The sequence below is a fragment of the Amphiprion ocellaris genome, chromosome 7 (assembly GCF_022539595.1).
Source record: "Amphiprion ocellaris isolate individual 3 ecotype Okinawa chromosome 7, ASM2253959v1, whole genome shotgun sequence".
Classification (NCBI taxonomy): domain Eukaryota; kingdom Metazoa; phylum Chordata; class Actinopteri; family Pomacentridae; genus Amphiprion; species Amphiprion ocellaris.
In genome coordinates, this window is record NC_072772.1 from 18,084,068 (window position 1) to 18,105,927 (window position 21,860).

A 21,860-nucleotide genomic window follows, 5' to 3' on the forward strand; every position below is an offset into this window, starting at 1 on the left:
ATAGAAAAATAGAGTCAGTGTGTGGATGTGAAATGCCAGACTACGCTGAAAATACAGGTGAAAACAAGACGACAGTTCTCCTCCAGCGGAGCACCACAGCGTGAAATGAGCAGAAATGTGGTAGTAAACACTCCCTGATGGAGAGACACATTAGGGTGGAGACATCACTAAGCATGCAACATGTATAACTGTGACCTCACTCTGCTCAACACAAACCATCTGCACGAGGACAAAAAGACGGCAGACAGAGGGGGTGGGCTGGGAGGCAGGCGAGGATGCAAAACATCAAAATACTTCTATAAATCAACGGGACAAATGAAGTCCCACTCTGGTCACAAACCCACACCAAACTCATCAGCACTTCATTGGAGTCTACACAAACAAGACGCCCGGTGCCAAAAAACACATAGTTGTCCCCCATCCAATGTTTGACTTAGCAGCCATCTGGAATGTATTGCTGCAAAGTCGATGGCAAGAGGGACGACTTACTCTCATATGATGTTATGTCGCAGACATTCAAACTTGTTCACCCGAGCTGACCCCCCTTCATCGCCGCTTCCTTCCCCGCTCCTCCCTATTCTTCTTCTTCACTGGTGTTTACACTCCGCATCTCCTCTTTGCTCTGTGCTCGTCCAAAGGATGCAAAAAACGGGCCTGAAGCTAAACGTCGGGCAGCTCTGCTCATGTGAATGTGAGGAAATGGGTTTCACAGGGACGAATTTAGTGTGAAAAGTTCGCCTACGCGTTCAGACTAATAAAATGTGGTGAAAAAAAAATTTGTACATTTTGCTCCAGCTTGTTAAGTTGGTATGTTAACTGTCGGATGGCTGCTACTAACAATGCGGGTGTGTGACTTTAATATACAGTTTATTAGTCTGTATATAAATAAGAATTATAACTCTCAAATGTCATGTGTTGGCCCGTGTGTGTGTGTGTCACCGTTGTATTCACACCATATAATCTGAGTTAGGACTACATGTGCGTCCAGCTGTGTTTCGTGCTCGCCAGATGTGAGCCTGATTGATATCTTTGGCTCTCCGCCTCCCTTTCACACACACACCAGGCCCCTCCCTGATCCAGATGTTCTGCGTTCAACAGCGGCTCAGAGATTTTGGCGAAACGGGCCGTACTCCTCCCTCACACGTCTTCTAATCCAGATGCTCGTACGAAGGAGGGAGACGGGGGAAGGGGGGAGCGTGGGTGAGAGAGGGGGATGTCGTCACACACACCCACACACACACACACACACACACACACACACACACTGCAAACATACACATGGTGAGTCACTGCCACCTCATATTGCGGTAAAACATATGTCTGTTGAAGCTCCAGAGAAACAGGGAGCGTACAGCCAGAGGTGGAGCGAGTGTTTAACAGCGTGTGTGTGTGTGTGCGTGTGTGTGTGTGTGCGTGTGTGTGCGTGTGTGTGTGTGTGTGCATGTGTGTGTGTGTGTGTGTGTGCGTGTGTGGTAACGGGGGATTGTCTTGCCTTAGTCATCACTGATCTGACCACTTTATATGGACACAATGTACCTCTGTCCGTTTCTCCCTCTCTGTTCACTCAAATTCATGTTGTGCTGTTTTGGCTGCGCAGCTGAGAAGCTGATGTGTTTTGCCAAAGTTCTGAGTGTGACTCAGAGTATATTTAAATTTCAGTAGAAGGAAAAGCTTCAAAGGTCAGAGTTGCCAAAGCTACATACAGAATAAAGCGTTTACAGTTGTGTGTCGGGATACAGAATATGTCAGACTGTCATATCTAATCAGCAAAACGGCCCGTTCTCATTCCAAGGGAGTCAAATGTTGCTGTTTTGTCAAAGTCGCTGGTATTTCAGAGATACATAAGGAGGTATACTATGGAGTCAGTGCCAGCAGTGTCAGTATTTGGGGTTATTACATGGATAGGACTGTTGGTACTTTAAAACCGACTCATTTGGGAGTTATGTATTGCGCTACGTTGAGTCTAATATTTTTTCACTTGGTTTTGGTTTTGATTCATCTTTTTGTGACTTAAGGTTTGTTTTCACTCACTGTCAGGTTAAGTTTATGCACCAGAAGTATTTGGTTTAAGTCTATGAAACGGTTCAAGTTTGGATTAAAATACATCTTTAAGCAACATTAGCCAAACTTCTAAAAGAATCCAGCGTGACATCATCAGCCTCAACCTCTGGCTATGGTGTCTATTTCGTACGTTCAGGGGAGTTTGGGTGTAAAGCTATCAAACTTGAAAAATAGTGCTAAAGGGTATTCAGTGTATTCAAATGACAAAGTGGCCAAATGTGTGGAGTTGGGAAGCTAACACCAAGTGAGAGTTTTTGTTTGTTTTTTTTTCCCAGAGAGAAGCTACAAAAATGGTAGCATTATTTTAAACTACTGGAGGCAGAATTATTTTCATTTTCCAGCCAATGACCATAAAATTAGGGCTGATAACTACATAGTCCCTGTTAGCTCCTGTAGAATTTTAGCATCTTTCAGCTCATTGTTTTGGATTTTCAGCTTCGTTGACATTCATCAGCATCATTTTCAGTCATAAAAAAAACGACTCAGGAACATATTACTGACAACATTTAGTTGCTAAATCCAGATATTTACTTCTGAAATTGGCAGATACAGGAAAATATTGGATTTTTGCTAGCAAATTTGTCAGCTTTGTAAGATAAAATAAAATGTCAGTATTTTGTGTGAGGCTTGCATCTTCCGGAAACCCCAATTAGATCTTACATTTAGGGTTAGGTCATGGTTTACACTACAGTCGCTCCCTTCTCCAGTTCTGACAACCCTATCGTTGGTTGCTTGATGGAAAACTTTTGTGTGCTAGTGCTGGAATGTCGCCACAGAAATCAGATATAAAGCTCTGGCATTCTGTTAATACAGATTTACCTGCCGCTGACAAGCTTAACCAGCACTGTGTGAGCTCACTGGTAGAAGCTTAAATGTAACGGGCTTCATTTTTATGTAAAAGTCACGCCGGCGTAAATAAATAAAAAGTACATGTTCTGAAATAAATCCAACACACAGCGAGTTAAATGTCACTTCAGTGGTTAGTCATCTCTGGGCTGATGGGAAACAATGCACAACATCAAGTTAATAGGATTAAATCAAAAACACATCAGACATTATGCTGACACACAAGCACACACTAAAAAGTGACCCAGTTTCTGGGCCCTGCAGACTTCAGCTGACACTCAGTGACCCACATAGGGACACTGACACTTACTATCATCCAAAACTCTCTGCGTCTCTTCCTCTCCCACTCGCACACACACACAAAGCGACAGGTGGTCTGTGTGTGTGTGTGTGTGCATGTGTGTGATTAAAAAATAAAGGAGTGTGACGTAGCGGAGATAAACCAGGGCAGTTGTGTTTAGACTGAAGTCTGACCCAGCACAGGATGGCCTTATTCACTGCAGTGGTTTCTAAGAGGATGTGTGGGAGTGTGAATGTGTACGAGGCAGTCAGACACAGAGAGGACGCTCAGTGCTGCTGTAAGGTCACTGCTGCTGCCTGCAAATATGCATCTATAGGGTCTGTGTTGGAGTCAACCACAGCCAAATGGGCGATACAGCAACCACTGCTGCAGAGACTTGAGTTGAATTCACAAAATATGTTGTCTCATTGGCAGGTAGACTGGAAGGCTGAAGGTTTCAGTGCTGTAGATTTAGGAGCTGGAAACAAATCCACACATTTTTACTGTTAATGTTCAGACAAGCATTTTAGTTCCGAAGTAATCTCTACACACTTAAAAATGCATGTCACATGATCATTTAAATATGAAGGAGGGATCTATCTGGTTGCTTCATTGTAGAAAATGCTTAAAAGGAAGAACAGAAATGAAAAAAATGAAGACCAGAGATTTCCTTAAATGAATAACATCCCCAAGCAGAGACAACAAGGTCAGCAGCACCTCTATTTTGTAATCCACGTTGAATTAACCACTGGTTGGAGAGAACCGTCCTGTTAGAAGAACATGATGAATCAGGGAATGACACATAGTGACAGTTAAAAATCCAATTTGTACGTGAACAACGTTTCCAAAGGTGTCCGTTTCTGTGCCGAGTTTTTAAACTGAAACAGAGTCAGCAGTGTTTTCAAAAGCCTCCGTTTTAGGGGCCTTAAAATTTTAGTGTTGTGCATAAACGTGGGAGAAGTTACACATTTTATAATGAAAAGATATTGCGGATGTGGCCCGACTAAAGCCAGAACATTTGCAAACAAAAGTCTAAAAACAAATGAATACATTGAGATCGTCCAGCCCCATCTTCAAAAAATGAAGTCTGTACACGACTAAGCTGCTTTGTTAGTTATAGTTTGGAGGGAACATAGTTTCTTCTGAATTATGTTGCTTTGTGATGTATCACCATTCTTCTGCCATTTATTTTATTGCTTCGTTGTTTCTCATTTATAGCCAACTAATCACATATTAGATGACACAGGACTGGTCACCCTGGCAATAAAGAAATGAAGAATTTTCAAACATGTTGTGAAAGGGTCGTAATTTAGTCCTAAACACAGTTTTAGTGTCTAAACCTGAGTGACCAGCGAACCACGGACTTAATAGATCTGCACATTTAATGGTAGAGTTACATGTGGGTCACTTAAAGGCTGAGAGGGATTATTTTTATTGAAAAACATTCTAACAAAGTTTTTAGGGGTTACATCAACAACCGGAGAGGGAACGTTCAGTCTAAAAATAAGGGTCCTGTATGGCACATGACCCACAGTCTCCATCCGTTGTCAGATTACTGACACTCCAACCCTTTCATCCTGCTTACAAGGACTTTCTCAAAGTAGAAACTTTTTCGACGACATCATACTTTTAGGAAGAAAACCCTTTTCTTTCAGAACTTCACTGATAGCATAGATTAGTTGTACAACAGCATAATTCTAGAAGTTACTGATTGTCATCACTAGTAAACAGCCAGACAACAAGTCAGACTGATTATAGAACAGACTGGTTGGTGAGCTGAGGTTTGTCAATATCACAACTGGAAACAGACACAGTCCCAGGAATCATTCAGTCAATATTTCACTTGGTGTGTTTCCATATCACTGTCAACAGAATTTGTAGCCAAACATTTTTTTATATAAATCTGAATTATTTTAAAAAGGTGTTTCCCATTAAGCGCATTAACTCTTTTTGAGAAGTACATCAAGTGAGCATAAAAATGTTTTTTTGTAAAATTAGGGAGAGTTTGTTTGAATTGTTTGGTTTTCATGAACTTTTTCTGATGCGATACTCCAAAATGGAGATAGGAATACATTACGGAAAGAGGACTAATACGCATATTGCCTGGATACATTGAACACAGTGCAGCTGAAATAATGACAGAAATGTACATACTGTACTCTATATGCTGCCTCATATGCACACATATGAAACCTAAACGCCCCGAGGTGCAGCAGCTACAGCGAGCAAACATAAAAAAGCAGCACGTACAGATGCAGAGTGCTGCCGTATACGGTACACGGTGTCGGTGGCTCATGGGACATGCTTTCTGTAAGAGGGGATTCAGAGATGACCCTGCTGCATCAGAGGAGGCCCCTTCTGTGGAGATTAGGACTGACTGATGCTCAGTGGCAGCTGAAGCAGAGCCATGTGTTTAACCATCAGCCTGGCACCCACTGTGACTATTGTCTCTGTTACACACACACACACCAACACACACACCAACGCACTCGCCTCTGCCTGCTCCATAAACCAGGTCCAGGCTATAAAAAGAGGCTAGGTGTTATATATCACTCTCTGTCATTGAAATCCAGAACCAATCCACAATCCATAGTGGCTTTTATGCAATGCTCTTCACACTGTACTCCAGGTCAATACTGCTCATAATATCACATAATACAGAGCACTAGTGCGCCCTTTAATGATTTTCTATACTGTAAAATGTGTTATTTATGAAGTGTCTTTCAATTAGATTTCCATCTATATTACCTGTACTGTGCAGGGTTAATGTGTTTTGCATCTAACAAGGAAAAAGCAGCAGAAGAATGGAAGACGTACAACCGCTGTCTGACTTTATTTTCAGCATATAATTTAATATCCAACTGCAAACCTGCACTGAGACTTAATTTATTTTGATTTTTATGAAGGAAACGACACTGCAAAGTCATTCCTCGGTACATTTGACTCAGCAAGAAGCCTGCAAACGTGACAAAAATTTGTCACAACTCAAGCAAGGGCACTAAGAAGTAGGGAATAAAATGTCATTTTTTGCTATTTATTTGTTCATCAACTTCTATAACACATTGGTCGGAAACTAACGCTCAGATCTGATTGTATCTTTTACAGGCAGTTGCTCCGTCCCACCCACCATGTTGGCGATATTGATCTTGTGTTTGTCGCTGCAGTCTATGACTTCTCATCAGTGTCGGAGAAGCTAGAGAGCAGAGTGCACATGTGAGTGTGTTTGTGCGTGTCACAATGTCAAAATGCTTAACAGACGACAATCAGATTGAGTTCGACTGGTGGACACACAAGCACATCCTGCCCTTCCTCCGACCCTTTAATGCAACGTGATCTTTCAGGGGGTTTCTGGGCAGCGTGGACCGTTACAGAAAGCTGCCTTAATATAATTATAGTCAGTGTGTGTGTTTGTGTGTGTGTGTGTGTGTGTGTGTGTGTGAGAAAGAGAGAGTGAGTGCCTGAGTCGGCAGTCATCTCGCATAATGAGATTGAATGTCCAACTGTGACTCAGGCAGCAAAGCAGACTGGGAATTTCGAGAACGATTATAGCAAAGGGTGAATGGAGGTTGACAAAGAAGTGACGATGATCCCATGGATGGATGAAGAGGTGACTCAATCTTCTGATCTATCACCGACACTTTATGCATTTAGCAAAACTTGTCTCCAACAAGGGCTGCACAGTGGTGTAGTGGTTAGCACTTTCGCCTTGCAGCTAGAAGATCCCTGGTTCGCGTCCCGGCTTTCCCGGGATCTTTCTGCATGGAGTTTGCATGTTCTCCCTGTGCATGCGTGGGTTTTCTCCGGGTACTCCGGCTTCCTCCCACAGTCCAAAAAATATGCTGAGGTTAATTGATTATTCTAAATTGCCCGTAGGTGTGAATGTGAGAGTGATTGTTTGTCTATATATGTAGCCCTGCGACAGACTGGCGACCTGTCTAGGGTGTCCCCTGCCTTCGCCCAAGTCAGCTGGGATAGGCTCCAGCCCCCCCGCGACCCTAGTGAGGATTAAGCGGTGTATAAATAATGGATGTGTTTGCAGAAGGGCTGCAACTAATGATTATTTTTATTGTCAAATAATCTGTTGACTAATCGCTTGATTAGTTGATTACTTGTTTGGTCTATCAGATGTCAGAAAATGGTGAAAAATGTCCGTCAGTGTTTCCAAAAGTCCAAGATGATGTCCTCAAATGTCTTGTTTTGTCCACAATCCAAGTATTTTTGATGAACTGTCACACAGAAGTAAAAGGAACCAAACAAAACATTTAACTTTAGGAGGCTGCAATCAGGATTTCACTTTTTTTGGTTTTGTTTTGGTTTCAAATTACTCAAACTAAGTAATCAATTATCAAAATAGTTTAGATTAACTTCACAGCCAATCAATTTTTCAATTAACTGTTGCAGCTCTAGTTTGTAGCTAATAGAAACCGATAAACAGATCCACTTTACCATGAAAGCACAAAGTCACAGTTTTCATGGGGCCCATATGCACTACACACAAAGTCAGTTTTCTGTTTGCTGTTTATAATGTTTAATAAGAGATCTCTTCACACAAATAGCTAACCAGGATCCCTGAAACAGTATTAGAAAACTTCATTCTGATCAAACAGGAACCTCCAAGGATCAAATATGAAGTCAACGCCAAAGTGCTAAAAACTGCAGTTCCTTGAACGTCCACTTGAGGCTGACTCCAAAAGCAAATCAATCCCTGTTAACCCCATGATAAATGTCCAACTTTATAGCAGAAAAAAATCTTTAACACTGTACAGGGGGTGATTTTTTATATAACTGTTTTGTTAAAATTGTATTAAAGTTAAAGGTCCTGCTAAAGGTCCTGTTTTGGGTGACAAGCAGGTCCAAAGACATTTCCATGTCCTGTTTCAGTTCTACTCACACCCTTATTTTGTTTTTTTGGATCAGTCTGGGGTTAGGAGGAGTCAGGCACTGCCAAGATGATGTTTCATTTTCAAACTGAGTTTCAAAATTGTTTTTCAGAAAACCTTCAGAGTGACGCCACTAAGGGTTTGTCCTTCTTTATATACAGTTTGTAATTCTGCTGTGTCAAAGGCAACCCATTTTGCCTCTTTTACAAAATAGATTATCCCAAAAGTTAAGTCATGAAGCAAGGTAAATGTAAGGCAAACAAATACAGTAAGGAGCATTAAAGTTCAGTTCACAATGACACTTCGTGATCAAATATTCAAACTTCAGACAAGATATGTTTGAACTCTAAAAGGGGTGCTTTGAATGAAGTTAACGGTCAGCACTGTAAGATTAGTAGATCCAGGATACAGCACAGGATTTACTAGTATTCACATCTATCTCACACTTTGAAATGCACAAAAGCACAATGTTTGCACACTTGCCACGGATATACATGCAACAGTGCACACACCATGTTGCCTCTCTTCGCATTTACTTGACCTTCAGATCAGTTAAATAAGTGGGGGGAAAGAAAAAACTTCATCACCCCTGAAACTCAAACTAAACGTAAGTCACAGCTATGATAAAGCACCAGCAGGACAGCAGTAACAAATGTGTGGAAACAATCGCTGCTGTGGGTCCAGCGGCTGAATGAGGAGGTCGGTCTGGCAAAGCTGGGAGTCTGAGAAAACATCCTGCAATTAAAATTATCTGCTACCCGGTCTGTTCTACCAATAGGATCTAACTGGGAAACTTCAAATGACATTGTGCTAGCCTTGCAGAGAGACTGTGAAGTGTGTGTGTGTGTGCACTCAGACGTGTACACACATGCACCGTCACCTCAACACCAGGAGACGCACACACAGCTCCCACACCTATTATCCTCTTCCTCCAGGCTTATCACGATGCTGTGTCACTGCCCCTCCTGCCGCCGTTTCAGTTCCCACCCACCCAAGTTAAGCCTGCAGCAGATTGCCTGTGCGTGTTTGTGTGTGTACGGACTCACTTCCTCTCCCTTTATTTCTTTTCTAAGAAAAAGATTTTGCGTCCTTTTGTTGTACGTAAAAGTCTGTGCACGCTTGTTCGTACCTGTGTGTTTGTGCTCCTGTGTGACAGTGTGTGTGTGTGTGTCTGAATGGGTTCCAAGACACAAAACAGAGGCAGATTAACATAACAATATCCAAATCCCCCTCTGCCCTTGGAACAGCAGGCAAAGAGGGAGGAGCCCAGACTAGCTTTGCGCGCGTTTGTTACTGTGTCCATGCTTGTATGTACACTTGTATGAGTATACTGGCATCCATCTATGTCAAAGCATGTTCATGATTGCATGCCAGTGTGTGTGTGTGTGTGCGCATAGAAGCTAATCTGAACACGGTGCAGCCAGGCGTGAAGTGGAGCAGTCCAGTCGATATGCTCCTGTATCATATTGTCGTGCTGTGTTCCCACTTTGTATTCCCTCCTATCAGTCCAGACCAGAGCCGCGGGTCAGCTTATCATGTGCACCACACTTCTGACATGACGGCAAAGTGCGCGGCACACTTTCATCCCAAGGGTCAGAGATGAAAGTCACAAACCAAGGAAATTATAGCATAACTTGGCAGGCAGGAGTCGATTCACACCAGCGCTCCACACTCCATGAACACGTGCATCTTGGCAACGTGACACTCAAGCTTTGAAAACTGGCAAGTTTACTTCAGTGAACTCAAAGACACGACCTTAAACTCAGTTTGCTCAAATGTTTTCCAATTGTTGCTGCTGAAATGTCTCTGTGTCTTGACTTTTCCACCCTTGAGCTTGAAGAAGAATGTGATATGACCCAGTGTGACTCTGCCTGCTGCACTCAGAAACTCTTACAGTCAAACAAAGCAGAGTTCAACTTTGGTTCTAAGATGTTTTGTGTGTATTTTAAACTGCATTACTCACATTTATTTATCTCATGCGTCTTGCTTGTTCTTTCCAACCCCATTATCCCCACTTTCTCTAAACTCAAGTAAGATTTCCAGTTTAATATCACCTTCTTCGGCTGAAAGGACATTTTCGTCACAATAAATCCACTTCACCTTGACTCTTTCCTTACATACCCTCTTCCCTCCTTCTTTCCCCCAACCACTTTAAACTTCCCCTGGCCTGACTTTCACCTTCACTCCCCTCCTCTCGTCTTCACCCTCCTGTTGAGTCTCTGTCTTTCTGTTCTTCGTTTGTCCTCATTTCACTTATCACACAGGTCTCTGTCGCCTGCAGCATTCTCACTCCTGCGCCTCGCTCTTTCTCGCAACACACATGACAGCTGGCCTCCTCAATTATCTAATCATGAGGGCAGGGAGTATGAAAAGGAGAGGACGCACTGAAACACATGCTGGAATAAAGAGTGTACGGCAGGCATCCACGCGCACACATACGATTACATGAGGGACGAGCACACAAAACATGCAGGCATGAACGCCGTGCAAGGAAAGAAAAGTGCTGGGTGTTTGTATCAATTTAGCAGGTTTAATCTCTTCCATATGGGCATGGGGGCTAATGCATCTGCTAAGGCTATTAGCCGCTATGAGCCCTGTGGATGCAGACTAGACTAGACCTATGATCAGTTTGGCAGTGTCTGAAAATACCTCTCTAGCCAATAACTCAACAACAACAGCAACAACAAACCACAGCGATCGCTATTGCAAAAAACAACCCCACAGATCTTGTGTTGACCTCTATAGCGCCTGCAGATTTCTCCCTTGCTGAAACAGGGTCAGCTTGATGGACAGAAAACAAGGTGAGGCTCAGAAAAATAGCCCAAGGTGCTGATTGCTACGGTAACAGTCGACCCAGTTAGAAACAAAAATACACCCAGGTGCACAATCACGCACACACACATATAAGTGAGACAATATGGTGAATGTATGCACAGATCCCCTCAAAGTGGACATTGGATGTCAGCTGCAAGTTCCTGCACAGACACACACTTTGCACCTCTCCCCCCTACTCTGGATCTGACTCACCTGAGTTCGATGGCCTCCCCCATCTCGCCCCAAGAACTCATCTCACACAGGAACGAAAGCAGATGAGAGAAAGATGCAGAGATGACAGGCTGAGAGGAAGGAGTCCCTCAGACTAGCGGCCACAGCAATCACGACAGCACAAGGAAAAGATGAGAGGAGGGGAGGAACGAGAGAACAAGTGATGGTACAGCGCTCAGAGAGAGGGACGGAGAGGAGAGCGAGAGCCGAGAGAGAGAGAACCACACCTCTTCTTAAGGGATTAACTTGGAAAAAAAAAAAAAAGAGTCCTGGCACATTCTCAGATACAGGCGCAGTGATGCACCCAAACACAATCAAACTGCCCACGACCCAGCGTGGATGAGCGTCTGGTGTACAGACGCACACAAACAAATACAGTACGCAGACGCACGTACACTCGCAGCAGCTCTAAAAATAAAGACAAATCGATGTTTGACGCTCCAGATCCTGGGAGTGAGGAAAGAAGGGAGTGGGAGGACAGAAAGAGAGTACGAGAACGAGGAAAGGGGAGGAGTGATTAAGCGAGTCATGGCGGGTGGTGACACAGTTTGCTTTGCTCTCCATCTGCTGTGGGCGCACTGGTCAAGAGTGCATTAGGGGAGAGGGCGAGAACTGGGGCTGGAGCCTGGGGACAGACGCTGGGGCTGGGGCTGGGGCTGGGGCTGGGGCTGGGGGAGTAGGGGCCAGAGCTGGAGGATGGGTTTAGAACGTGAGCACTGGAACTCAGCCTGGATGTGTGTTTCCAGAGAAACGGTATTGGACACGTGGGAGGGTACTGTTCTCTCAATGCTGGATGCTTATGGGAAGGTCACAGATACACAGCACACAGGATTCCCCACAGATGATTAAGTAGTGCTTTACTGCAAAATGATAAAAGTTGCAAACCACACCCAAACAACATCTGGCCATATGGATGCTTGTCATGTTTCGGGTAATGCGGTTTCTGTTCTAGATTGTCTAGCTGGGAAAACATTTGCAGGCAAAGCTAGAGAGACATAAGGATTATGGAGCAATCTTCTAGCCATTTTTTCTGAACACTGAGACAAGGTGCTGAAGTGAGAACTGGTCTTTACTGTAATTCAATGTGGAGTTACAGCCACAGTAAATTTGGTTTGAAATTTTGTTCACGAGGGTTGGCAGTTGTGGGCCATGCTGTGAAGCCTCATTTTATATACTGTATAGGTCGACTTTAAATATCACTGTACTACGCTACCGTTCAAAAGTTTGGGGTCACCCAGACAATTTCATGTTTTCCATGAAAACTCACACTTTTATTCATGTGCTAACATAACTGCACAAGGGTTTTCTAATCATCAATTAGCCTTTCAACACCATTAGCTAACACAGTGTAGCATTAGAACACAGGAGTGATGGTTGCTGGAAATGTTCCTCTGTACCTCTATGTAGATATTCCATTAAAAATCAGCTGTTTACAGCTAGAATAGTCATTTACTACATTAACAATGTCTAGACTGTATTTCTGATTCATTTGATGTTGTCTTCATTGAAAAAAAAAGCATTTCTTTCAAAAATAAGGATATTTATATGTGACTCTAAACCTTTCAATGACAGTGTATATATCAGATTTGGAGCAATCAATGCAACACATCAGGCTATTGAAACATGCTGTGCCCATTACTGGACTGCATTGTATGATCACTTACATACAACATGGGTAGTAAATGTGGATAAAAACATACACATTTTCACAGCATTGCATGGGGAACACGGTAGCTAATACCTGGATAGGAGCCGGATCAAAGCTGCAAAAGGAAATAAGTGGTGCATCGATTTAACGTTGCTTTACTTTGTTGTCAAACTCAGGATGGATGGCTTTAATACAGAATCAAAATCAATGCAGCAGGACCAAAACATAAAATCAAACATATAGTGTTTTTATTCCACACATTTTTCTTCCTTGTGAAAACTGCTACCTGCATTACTTACAAGACAACTCAACCGCTGACAGTTCAGTTGGAGACTCAGGTGCTGCTAGCCTCAATCAGAGATGGAGATCCATACATTCATTTCAACTCCAAACCACCACATTTTTTTCATTTTCAAACTTGTAGTCTTCTGCATAAGCAATGTCAATTGAAGCGACATCAGTAACGTTTGCCAGATTTCATTCATCTCCCTATATGGCTTTATACAACTGAGTGTTTTACTTAAATACCACAATTATACCACATAACGGATTCTATGAAGGATGAAAACAGTTGAGACTGTGCTAACTTTCCAAAGCAATAAATCCACAGTACTATACAATGCCGAGTTTTGGCAGCTAATAAGCCTTCAAACTCACACATCTGTGTCTCAAAGCAGCTGCCTGGGATAGGATTACTTAATCACATCTAATGTGAAGCAACACACCCCCACCAACAGAGTTCTTTGGATTTTTGTAGCACTGGGTTGTTTTCAATCTGAACGCTGGTTAAGACTGGACATAAAGAAGAGATAGGGCTGGATGAGAGCTGGAAATGTAAGGCTGAAGACCAAATGCTGGATGAAAGTGGGTATTAGGTCTTTGGGAAAGAGATGGGGAACTGGACAGACAGCACAGGAGCTGAGGCAAGTCAGCAGGCAGAGCACCGGTGATTGAGCTTGAAGAGGAGAGCCAGAGAGCTGCTGTTGGAGGTGAAAAGTTTGGAGATTAAGAGCCAGCACAGATGTAGGCATGAAGGAGAAACTGACCTTCAGATTGTAGGCTTTAAATGGAGCTTGAGGGAAATTATATTCCTGGACTTACAGAGATGGTTGGGGAGTGAGGTTAAAGGCTGTTGGCTGTTGAGGGTCTGTGGTGGTTTGAGGGTTTAGAGGAAACTCAAGGAAGCTAAAACCACATTTTAAACCTTGCTCTGAAATGCATCTTGGGTACCCAATTCCAAATATACATGTGAATGCTCGTAAAACTCAGTGGAACCCAGTTATCCGGCCAGGTGAGGTGTTTATGGTACTGATTTGGGGGCATTTTGCTGACAATTCGCGTCTGCATGTCTTCTTAGAGTAAAGAGTCAATGCAAACCAATGTAAAGTTGATGTGATCACCTTTAACAAATAAAGAAAGATTTCCATCCTAATGGGAGAGATTTCTTCCAGGATGATAATGTTCCCATCCACAGGGCATTAGTGATCCCTGAATGGTTTTGTGAGGTTGATAATGGAGCGAATCATATGTTGAGGTCTTCACAGTCACCAGATCTCAACACAGTTAAACACCCATGAGAGATTTTGGACTGTTGTGTTAAACAGTATTTTTCACCTCCACCATCAAAACACCAAATGAGGAAAGATCTTTTAGAAGAATGGTGCTCATCCCTCCACTAGAATTCCAGAGACATTTGTCTTCTTTTAGTCTTTCACCAGGACATTTTAAACATTTCCTTCAATTTATCACTTGTTTTTAGGTCCTCACATAGTGACTGACTGCACTAAGACTGTCCAGTTCTGGTTGATTATCTTCCTCTAAGCTACTTGGATAAGGTGACGGAGGAAGAACAACACAACAAACACCAGCAGGAGTTTAGCACAGCATCCACACCGATAAAATCAAATGTCTGTCAGGAAGCAGAGTCCGATCACAGGGATGTATTTGAGACACCTTGTGATGTAAGACGAGGTATCACCTGACACTGGATCTAGATACTTTAGACTGTGTTTCAGGCTAAAAGAGGGTTTGGACAGAGTAGCTGGAGCTGAGGCTGGAGATACTGTAGCTCAGTGTAGTGTTATGTGTCAGTGCTATCTGCCTCTTCTCACACATTCCCAGGCTTCATGATGCCAGTTCATCCTCTAATCTGTTTACCCTCAGACACCCAGAGCCACAGATCAACGACGGATGAGACCGAGAGGGATCAAAACGTCCTTGTTGTGCTCGGGCTTTGTTCACGTGTTTGTTTCAGACACAGCTCTGGGTATTTGTGTCCAACTGGAAACAATCAGCACCATCTCTCTTTCTGCTTGTCAGTTGTTCCTATTTCACAGTCTGTTGACAGAAGGGACATTAAATGCTGACAGGACTAACATCACGGTGGTTCTGATGTACTTAAATGCTCCCATGGGGAAACTTGTCTTAGCATTCACCGTGTTAGACTAGTCCACAAATACATTTGTAAATAGCCAACACAGCTAATACAAAGATCTGTACACAACACTGCAGCTTTAACAACAACAATGCCTTGTGGACTTGAGCAACATGTTATGCTGATGAACAGCGTTTTAGATTAGGCTTGAAGAAAATGTTGGGGAAGAAAGAAAACATGAACAACAAAGGCTGTAAGGAAACTCTAAATCTCCTCTTCTCCAGACACGACTGCTGATATTCATGAATCTTAATAAACTGCATGTCTGAGGGGAAAGGTGTCTGAAAAATCTAAAAACTTTGCTCATTCATCAAAACTGTGAAAATACACACATGACACTTGGCTATGACAAAACAGTTTGACAACATCCCTCTCAAAATATCACATTTGGTCTCACCTATAACATCCCAAAGTCCACATTAAAGTCATTTAGAGCCATACTGGCACTGTTTTTCCAATTACAGGTGCTGTAATTTCACAAACTCCTCCTAGCTCATATGTGGTCAGTCCAATCTAAAGACCTTTATGATGGCAAACCGAGCTGCAGCACGGTGAATGTTGATGTTTCACCGTGAAACAGTTGGGATTGCCAGTCTGCCATTAAATTTCTCATGCCATTACAATCCCTCCACAGCACAGCAGAGTCTCCACACTGTAGGGGTCGAAGGTCAAGCTTTTCCATTAATTTCTCACCCATTTCAACATGCGCTTGCTTTCAGAACACCCTGACATTCATAAATGTGTGACGGCCCGATCATCGCTGCCAGCAGCTTTAAAAACTGAAACTGTAACAGACTGGTGTTTGACTGACACATTTGTTCACATACTTACTGTCACACACTCTGCACATCGTTTTTGGAGGGTTAAGTGCTTTCTATTGTTGAAAGGTGCACAGCAACAGCAGCTGTGACATTCACAAAAACCCACCTCAAATATCTCTGTGGTATAAATATTACCTTTCTGCTACTTTATAAATCTGACATCTAAACCCTATAATTTCAGGCAATCATTTTGTTTATCTAAATGCCATATCAGACTCTGTTTTTTTTTTTTTTTTTTTACCAAATTTTTATTGAAATTACATGTCCTTATACATATTTATATGCAACTCAAAATGGACAAACAAGAACACATGATAAACACAAACGAACATACAATTCGGCAACACGACAAGCTCATGGCATCGTCTCAACCCACCTAAAGACAAGAATTACGTTCAAGGAAGAATTAGAGAGCAGCAGAGGGTCATGAAACATGTCAAAATACACACTCCAGACACAAGTGCAGTTACAACTCCACCTGCAATTCATACAAAAACATCCCCCCCGGCCTGTTAAATCAAATTAAAGTAAGCAATAACTGGGGCCCATAAATTCATAAAGAAACCTAATTTCAAATGGAGTTTTGCTGTTATTTTTTCCATTAAATACACTTTCTTTAATCTTTCTCTCCGTTGGTGGAGGGTGGGAGGCAGTGGGCTGAGCCAGGACACCGTTATCATTTTCTTTGCCACCAGTAGCAGGATATGTAATAAATATGCCTGTTTTTTATCCATTGCTTCCTTTGGGATGGAACCGATTCAGACTCTGTTTTGAAAAATGATCTGACGACAAAAACACACTGGAGGACACGTGTGTTACAGCCCCAAACACCTTTAGATGTTTCAGGTTAGAGGTGATTCAAAGTTGGCTCGTTTTAATTTGGGGTAAAAGGAAGATCTATTAATCTGCTTCATCTTGAACTCACTCCCATCATTTGCTCTGTGTTCTATGGACCATTTATCTTGATTGCTATTAACTTGTCCTCCTCTTCCCCTCTTTTCTTTTGCACTGATCCAGGACTGAGATGAACAGACAGAAAGAGGAGGAGGGTGAGATAGAAAAGGATCTAAAAATAAGCAGAGAGGGTGGAAGACAATGACACAGAAGAAGACAAAGGGGAGAGAATTTTAAACTGATCAGCGGAGGGTACAGTAGATATTATCGACAGGGATGTACTGTATGTGAGCAGGTCCATGGCTGTGTGTGTGCAGCGTCTGCTTGTGCATATTCATCCGTCAGAGTGTGTATAACGGTCTGCTGGGCCGACGCTAGCATAAGCCTATTAAAACGGCTGTGCAGTTATGAAACATGATGATCTCACCAGCCAGGTGGTAACAGACACACTTCCTGCACACAATAAGTAAACCCTCTGGCACATGTTTGGAGTGAGCTTTTCCACCACTTTAAGCAGAAACAGAGAAACCCAATCGTGTCGTCTGTGTGTGTGCAGCTGTGTAATATGTTTGTGTCTGCGATCATGTTAAATCTGAGACTCTGTGGTTTTCCAGCCGTCATGCTTCAGTGACTCCACAGCAACCTGTTACTTTAACCAACGAGATCTGAGTGTGAATTAAGATCCTTCTAACACACACACACACAGAAAGACACACACAACCACAAATAATGATCCGTGGGGTTAGAAATACTCAATAATCTTGCGCTGCACATAAGCAGTCTTCCAATGTACCTGTGACCAACAGGGCCTCAATCCTAGACTTTCATTCGCTAACAAGCAAAACTCTGTTTACTGGAATAATGACACCAAAATAAATGAAGTGCAAATGAAATGAGCAGGTCATTCACATGCCTGTTACAATTATGACATAATCACCAGTAATAATGGTTAGCATTGTTTCCAGTCACTTTTATAGAGAGGCATGTCAGGATCCAGTCACTATTTCCAGGTCGTTTTCCACCACTTGTGCCTCTTCATTCTGCTGTGGTTTAATGGCACCAACTGTTTAACTTGAGGCGCTTCTAATATTCCACCGACTGCATGTTGATGAGCATCTATTGACATTAACGAAGTGGATTTAGTTGCAAAGCCAAACACCACTGCACCACTGTGGGCACATTTTGATTTAAAGCCAAAGTAAAAAAGGAGAACACAGTAACTTGAAGGAAGCAATTTGCATAATACCACTAATCTGCAACTATTTAAAAAAACAATGAAATCACCAATTGTTTGTATGGCAATAATTAGCAAACGAATTATCCTGACAGCTGCTTATTATTTCAATTTACAAATCAAGAAATTCTAACAGGAAATTACGTCAATCTGAACACAAAACCTCATAAAATTCTCACCCAGTAAATCGAAGTCTAAAAAAGGTGAAGCAGAATGATTTATACAGCATTACTCAAGTATTCTACCATCACTCGCTGTTTTACTGCTTTTGAAAATTAAGCAAAACTTGGGGATTCTAAAAATTCTAAATTGAATATATAACTGGAACAGAATAAACACTTTCAACATTTTTGTAACTAAGTACTGACTTCTTAAAACAGAACTATCTGTTTCTATAAAGCTCCATCTCACAGTCAGGCAACAGCTTTATCCACACACTTCTTCCTTGAAAATATTATGGCGATCATAAATCAGAATAGAGGAGAATAATATCATGTTGACATGATCAATAAACAAGGTTATATTTTCTTGAGACTGAGCCAAGTAGAGGAAATTGAAATCCATTAACTTTCCATGACATAATTTCCTTTAACATACCGCATGCTTCAGGCATATAACATGAACCCCAACAAACAGAAAGAGGAGGAGGGTGAGATAGAAAAGGATCTAAAAATAAGCAGAGAGGGTGGAAGACAATGACACAGAAGAAGACAAAGGGGAGAGAATTTTAAACTGATCAGCGGAGGGTACAGTAGATATTATCGACAGGGATGTACTGTATGTGAGCAGGTCCATGGCTGTGTGTGTGCAGCGTCTGCTTGTGCATATTCATCCGTCAGAGTGTGTATAACGGTCTGCTGGGCCGACGCTAGCATAAGCCTATTAAAACGGCTGTGCAGTTATGAAACATGATGATCTCACCAGCCAGGTGGTAACAGACACACTTCCTGCACACAATAAGTAAACCCTCTGGCACATGTTTGGAGTGAGCTTTTCCACCACTTTAAGCAGAAACAGAGAAACCCAATCGTGTCGTCTGTGTGTGTGCAGCTGTGTAATATGTTTGTGTCTGCGATCATGTTAAATCTGAGACTCTGTGGTTTTCCAGCCGTCATGCTTCAGTGACTCCACAGCAACCTGTTACTTTAACCAACGAGATCTGAGTGTGAATTAAGATCCTTCTAACACACACACACACAGAAAGACACACACAACCACAAATAATGATCCGTGGGGTTAGAAATACTCAATAATCTTGCGCTGCACATAAGCAGTCTTCCAATGTACCTGTGACCAACAGGGCCTCAATCCTAGACTTTCATTCGCTAACAAGCAAAACTCTGTTTACTGGAATAATGACACCAAAATAAATGAAGTGCAAATGAAATGAGCAGGTCATTCACATGCCTGTTACAATTATGACATAATCACCAGTAATAATGGTTAGCATTGTTTCCAGTCACTTTTATAGAGAGGCATGTCAGGATCCAGTCACTATTTCCAGGTCGTTTTCCACCACTTGTGCCTCTTCATTCTGCTGTGGTTTAATGGCACCAACTGTTTAACTTGAGGCGCTTCTAATATTCCACCGACTGCATGTTGATGAGCATCTATTGACATTAACGAAGTGGATTTAGTTGCAAAGCCAAACACCACTGCACCACTGTGGGCACATTTTGATTTAAAGCCAAAGTAAAAAAGGAGAACACAGTAACTTGAAGGAAGCAATTTGCATAATACCACTAATCTGCAACTATTTAAAAAAACAATGAAATCACCAATTGTTTGTATGGCAATAATTAGCAAACGAATTATCCTGACAGCTGCTTATTATTTCAATTTACAAATCAAGAAATTCTAACAGGAAATTACGTCAATCTGAACACAAAACCTCATAAAATTCTCACCCAGTAAATCGAAGTCTAAAAAAGGTGAAGCAGAATGATTTATACAGCATTACTCAAGTATTCTACCATCACTCGCTGTTTTACTGCTTTTGAAAATTAAGCAAAACTTGGGGATTCTAAAAATTCTAAATTGAATATATAACTGGAACAGAATAAACACTTTCAACATTTTTGTAACTAAGTACTGACTTCTTAAAACAGAACTATCTGTTTCTATAAAGCTCCATCTCACAGTCAGGCAACAGCTTTATCCACACACTTCTTCCTTGAAAATATTATGGCGATCATAAATCAGAATAGAGGAGAATAATATCATGTTGACATGATCAATAAACAAGGTTATATTTTCTTGAGACTGAGCCAAGTAGAGGAAATTGAAATCCATTAACTTTCCATGACATAATTTCCTTTAACATACCGCATGCTTCAGGCATATAACATGAACCCCAACAAGTGTGTGTGTGTGTGTGTGTGTGTGTGTGTGTGTGTGTGTGTGTGTGTGTGTGTGTGTGTGTGTGTGTGTGTAGACGTGTGTCCACAAAACATGTAAAAGCTGTAACTCAGCAAACTGAAAAGTTAAGAATGGATTGTATAAGAGTTTATTATGATGCACAAATCACATTTCTATCAAAAATCTATGATGCTGAACACCACATTACAGGAATTTTTGGCCAATTTGAATCACTACATTAAGATTTCAGTACAGTGATATATTATTATCACCTCATAAAGTTGCTGTAGCAAGTTTGATGGCAAACAGTTACCAAGAGTTATACAAGAACACTAACATTTATCCAGAGTCATGTTTTTGGACCCATAATGAATGTAGATCTAATATTTACTTTCATAGTAGCTCTTTTTTAATCTCCAATAAGTTAAATATCTATATATGGATATTGGCCACAGCTATAAAACCACTGACAGCTGATGTGTATTCCATTGATTTTCTCGTTACAAAGCAATATTCTTCTGGGGAACCTTGGGTGCTGGCATTTGTGTGGACTTTGACTTGTGCCACTCATCTACCCACATGGCAACAGCACTCCAGTGCCAGTGGCTTTGCCCAGCAGGATAGTTTGCCCCACCAAACTTCAAAAACTGCTCAGCAACACAACAAGGAGGCAAGAACTCAAACTCCATAGATCTGCACAAGGCTGATACATTGAAATCCCAATCCACAATCCACACAACCCAAAGGATCAACTGCCAGCATCCATTTTGTCAGACACAAGACAACCCCAGAGGTTCCACATCCAGGGACCAATGGGTCAGAGCAGGTTTGATGGCAGTTGAACCGACACAGTATTAGGCAGGTGGTTTAAATGTTGAAGCAGATCATATATTCAATGGCTTTCACTAACTTTAACAGTGTTCTATTAGGTGCTGAAAAGACAGACTACAGTGCCTTTACACAAAACCACAGCTCCCATCAGCTTCAACATGAAGGAGGAATCTGTTGTTTGTCTGCTAATGCTAAAGTCATTAAAATCCATCTTTATGTAAAACTATTCATCATTTAACGCAAAATATACTAATCATTTCTACCTCGTGAAATGGTGTCAGCTGCCAAACTTGGTCAACTGCATTCTGTGAAGGAACAGATGGGTAATCTTTAAGTGGGTTTATTCTTCATGCTTCATTAGGAGATTGTAGCCGCTCCAGCTCATCATTGCGTTATCTCACCACCCCGGTGACTTCTGCCTAACCAAACACAAGCTATCCAATCATCTGCTGATAAGAAAGCCTGATACATTTCGATTATCCAATCAGCTCTGTCAGAAAAATCCACCAAGGCCTCCTCTTTCATCCC

At 41.9% G+C, this 21,860-nt stretch overlaps 1 protein-coding gene across 2 annotated transcripts in view; it reads right to left on the reverse strand.

The window, feature by feature from the left end:
- Nucleotides 1-21,860, reverse strand: part of numbl (NUMB like endocytic adaptor protein) — a 75,955-nt gene that overhangs the window by 24,859 nt on the left and 29,236 nt on the right. Inside the window, exon 1 of one of the 2 annotated variants that reach the window (XM_023266393.3) lies at nt 11,095-11,517. The exons of the other annotated variant lie outside the window; for it this stretch is intronic. Within the exon in view, the coding sequence (XP_023122161.2) occupies nt 11,095-11,135 (41 nt within the window). The 5' untranslated portion in view covers nt 11,136-11,517. Of the gene's footprint in view, nt 1-11,094; nt 11,518-21,860 lie in introns of those variants that run through there. 2 annotated transcript variants of the gene reach the window in all.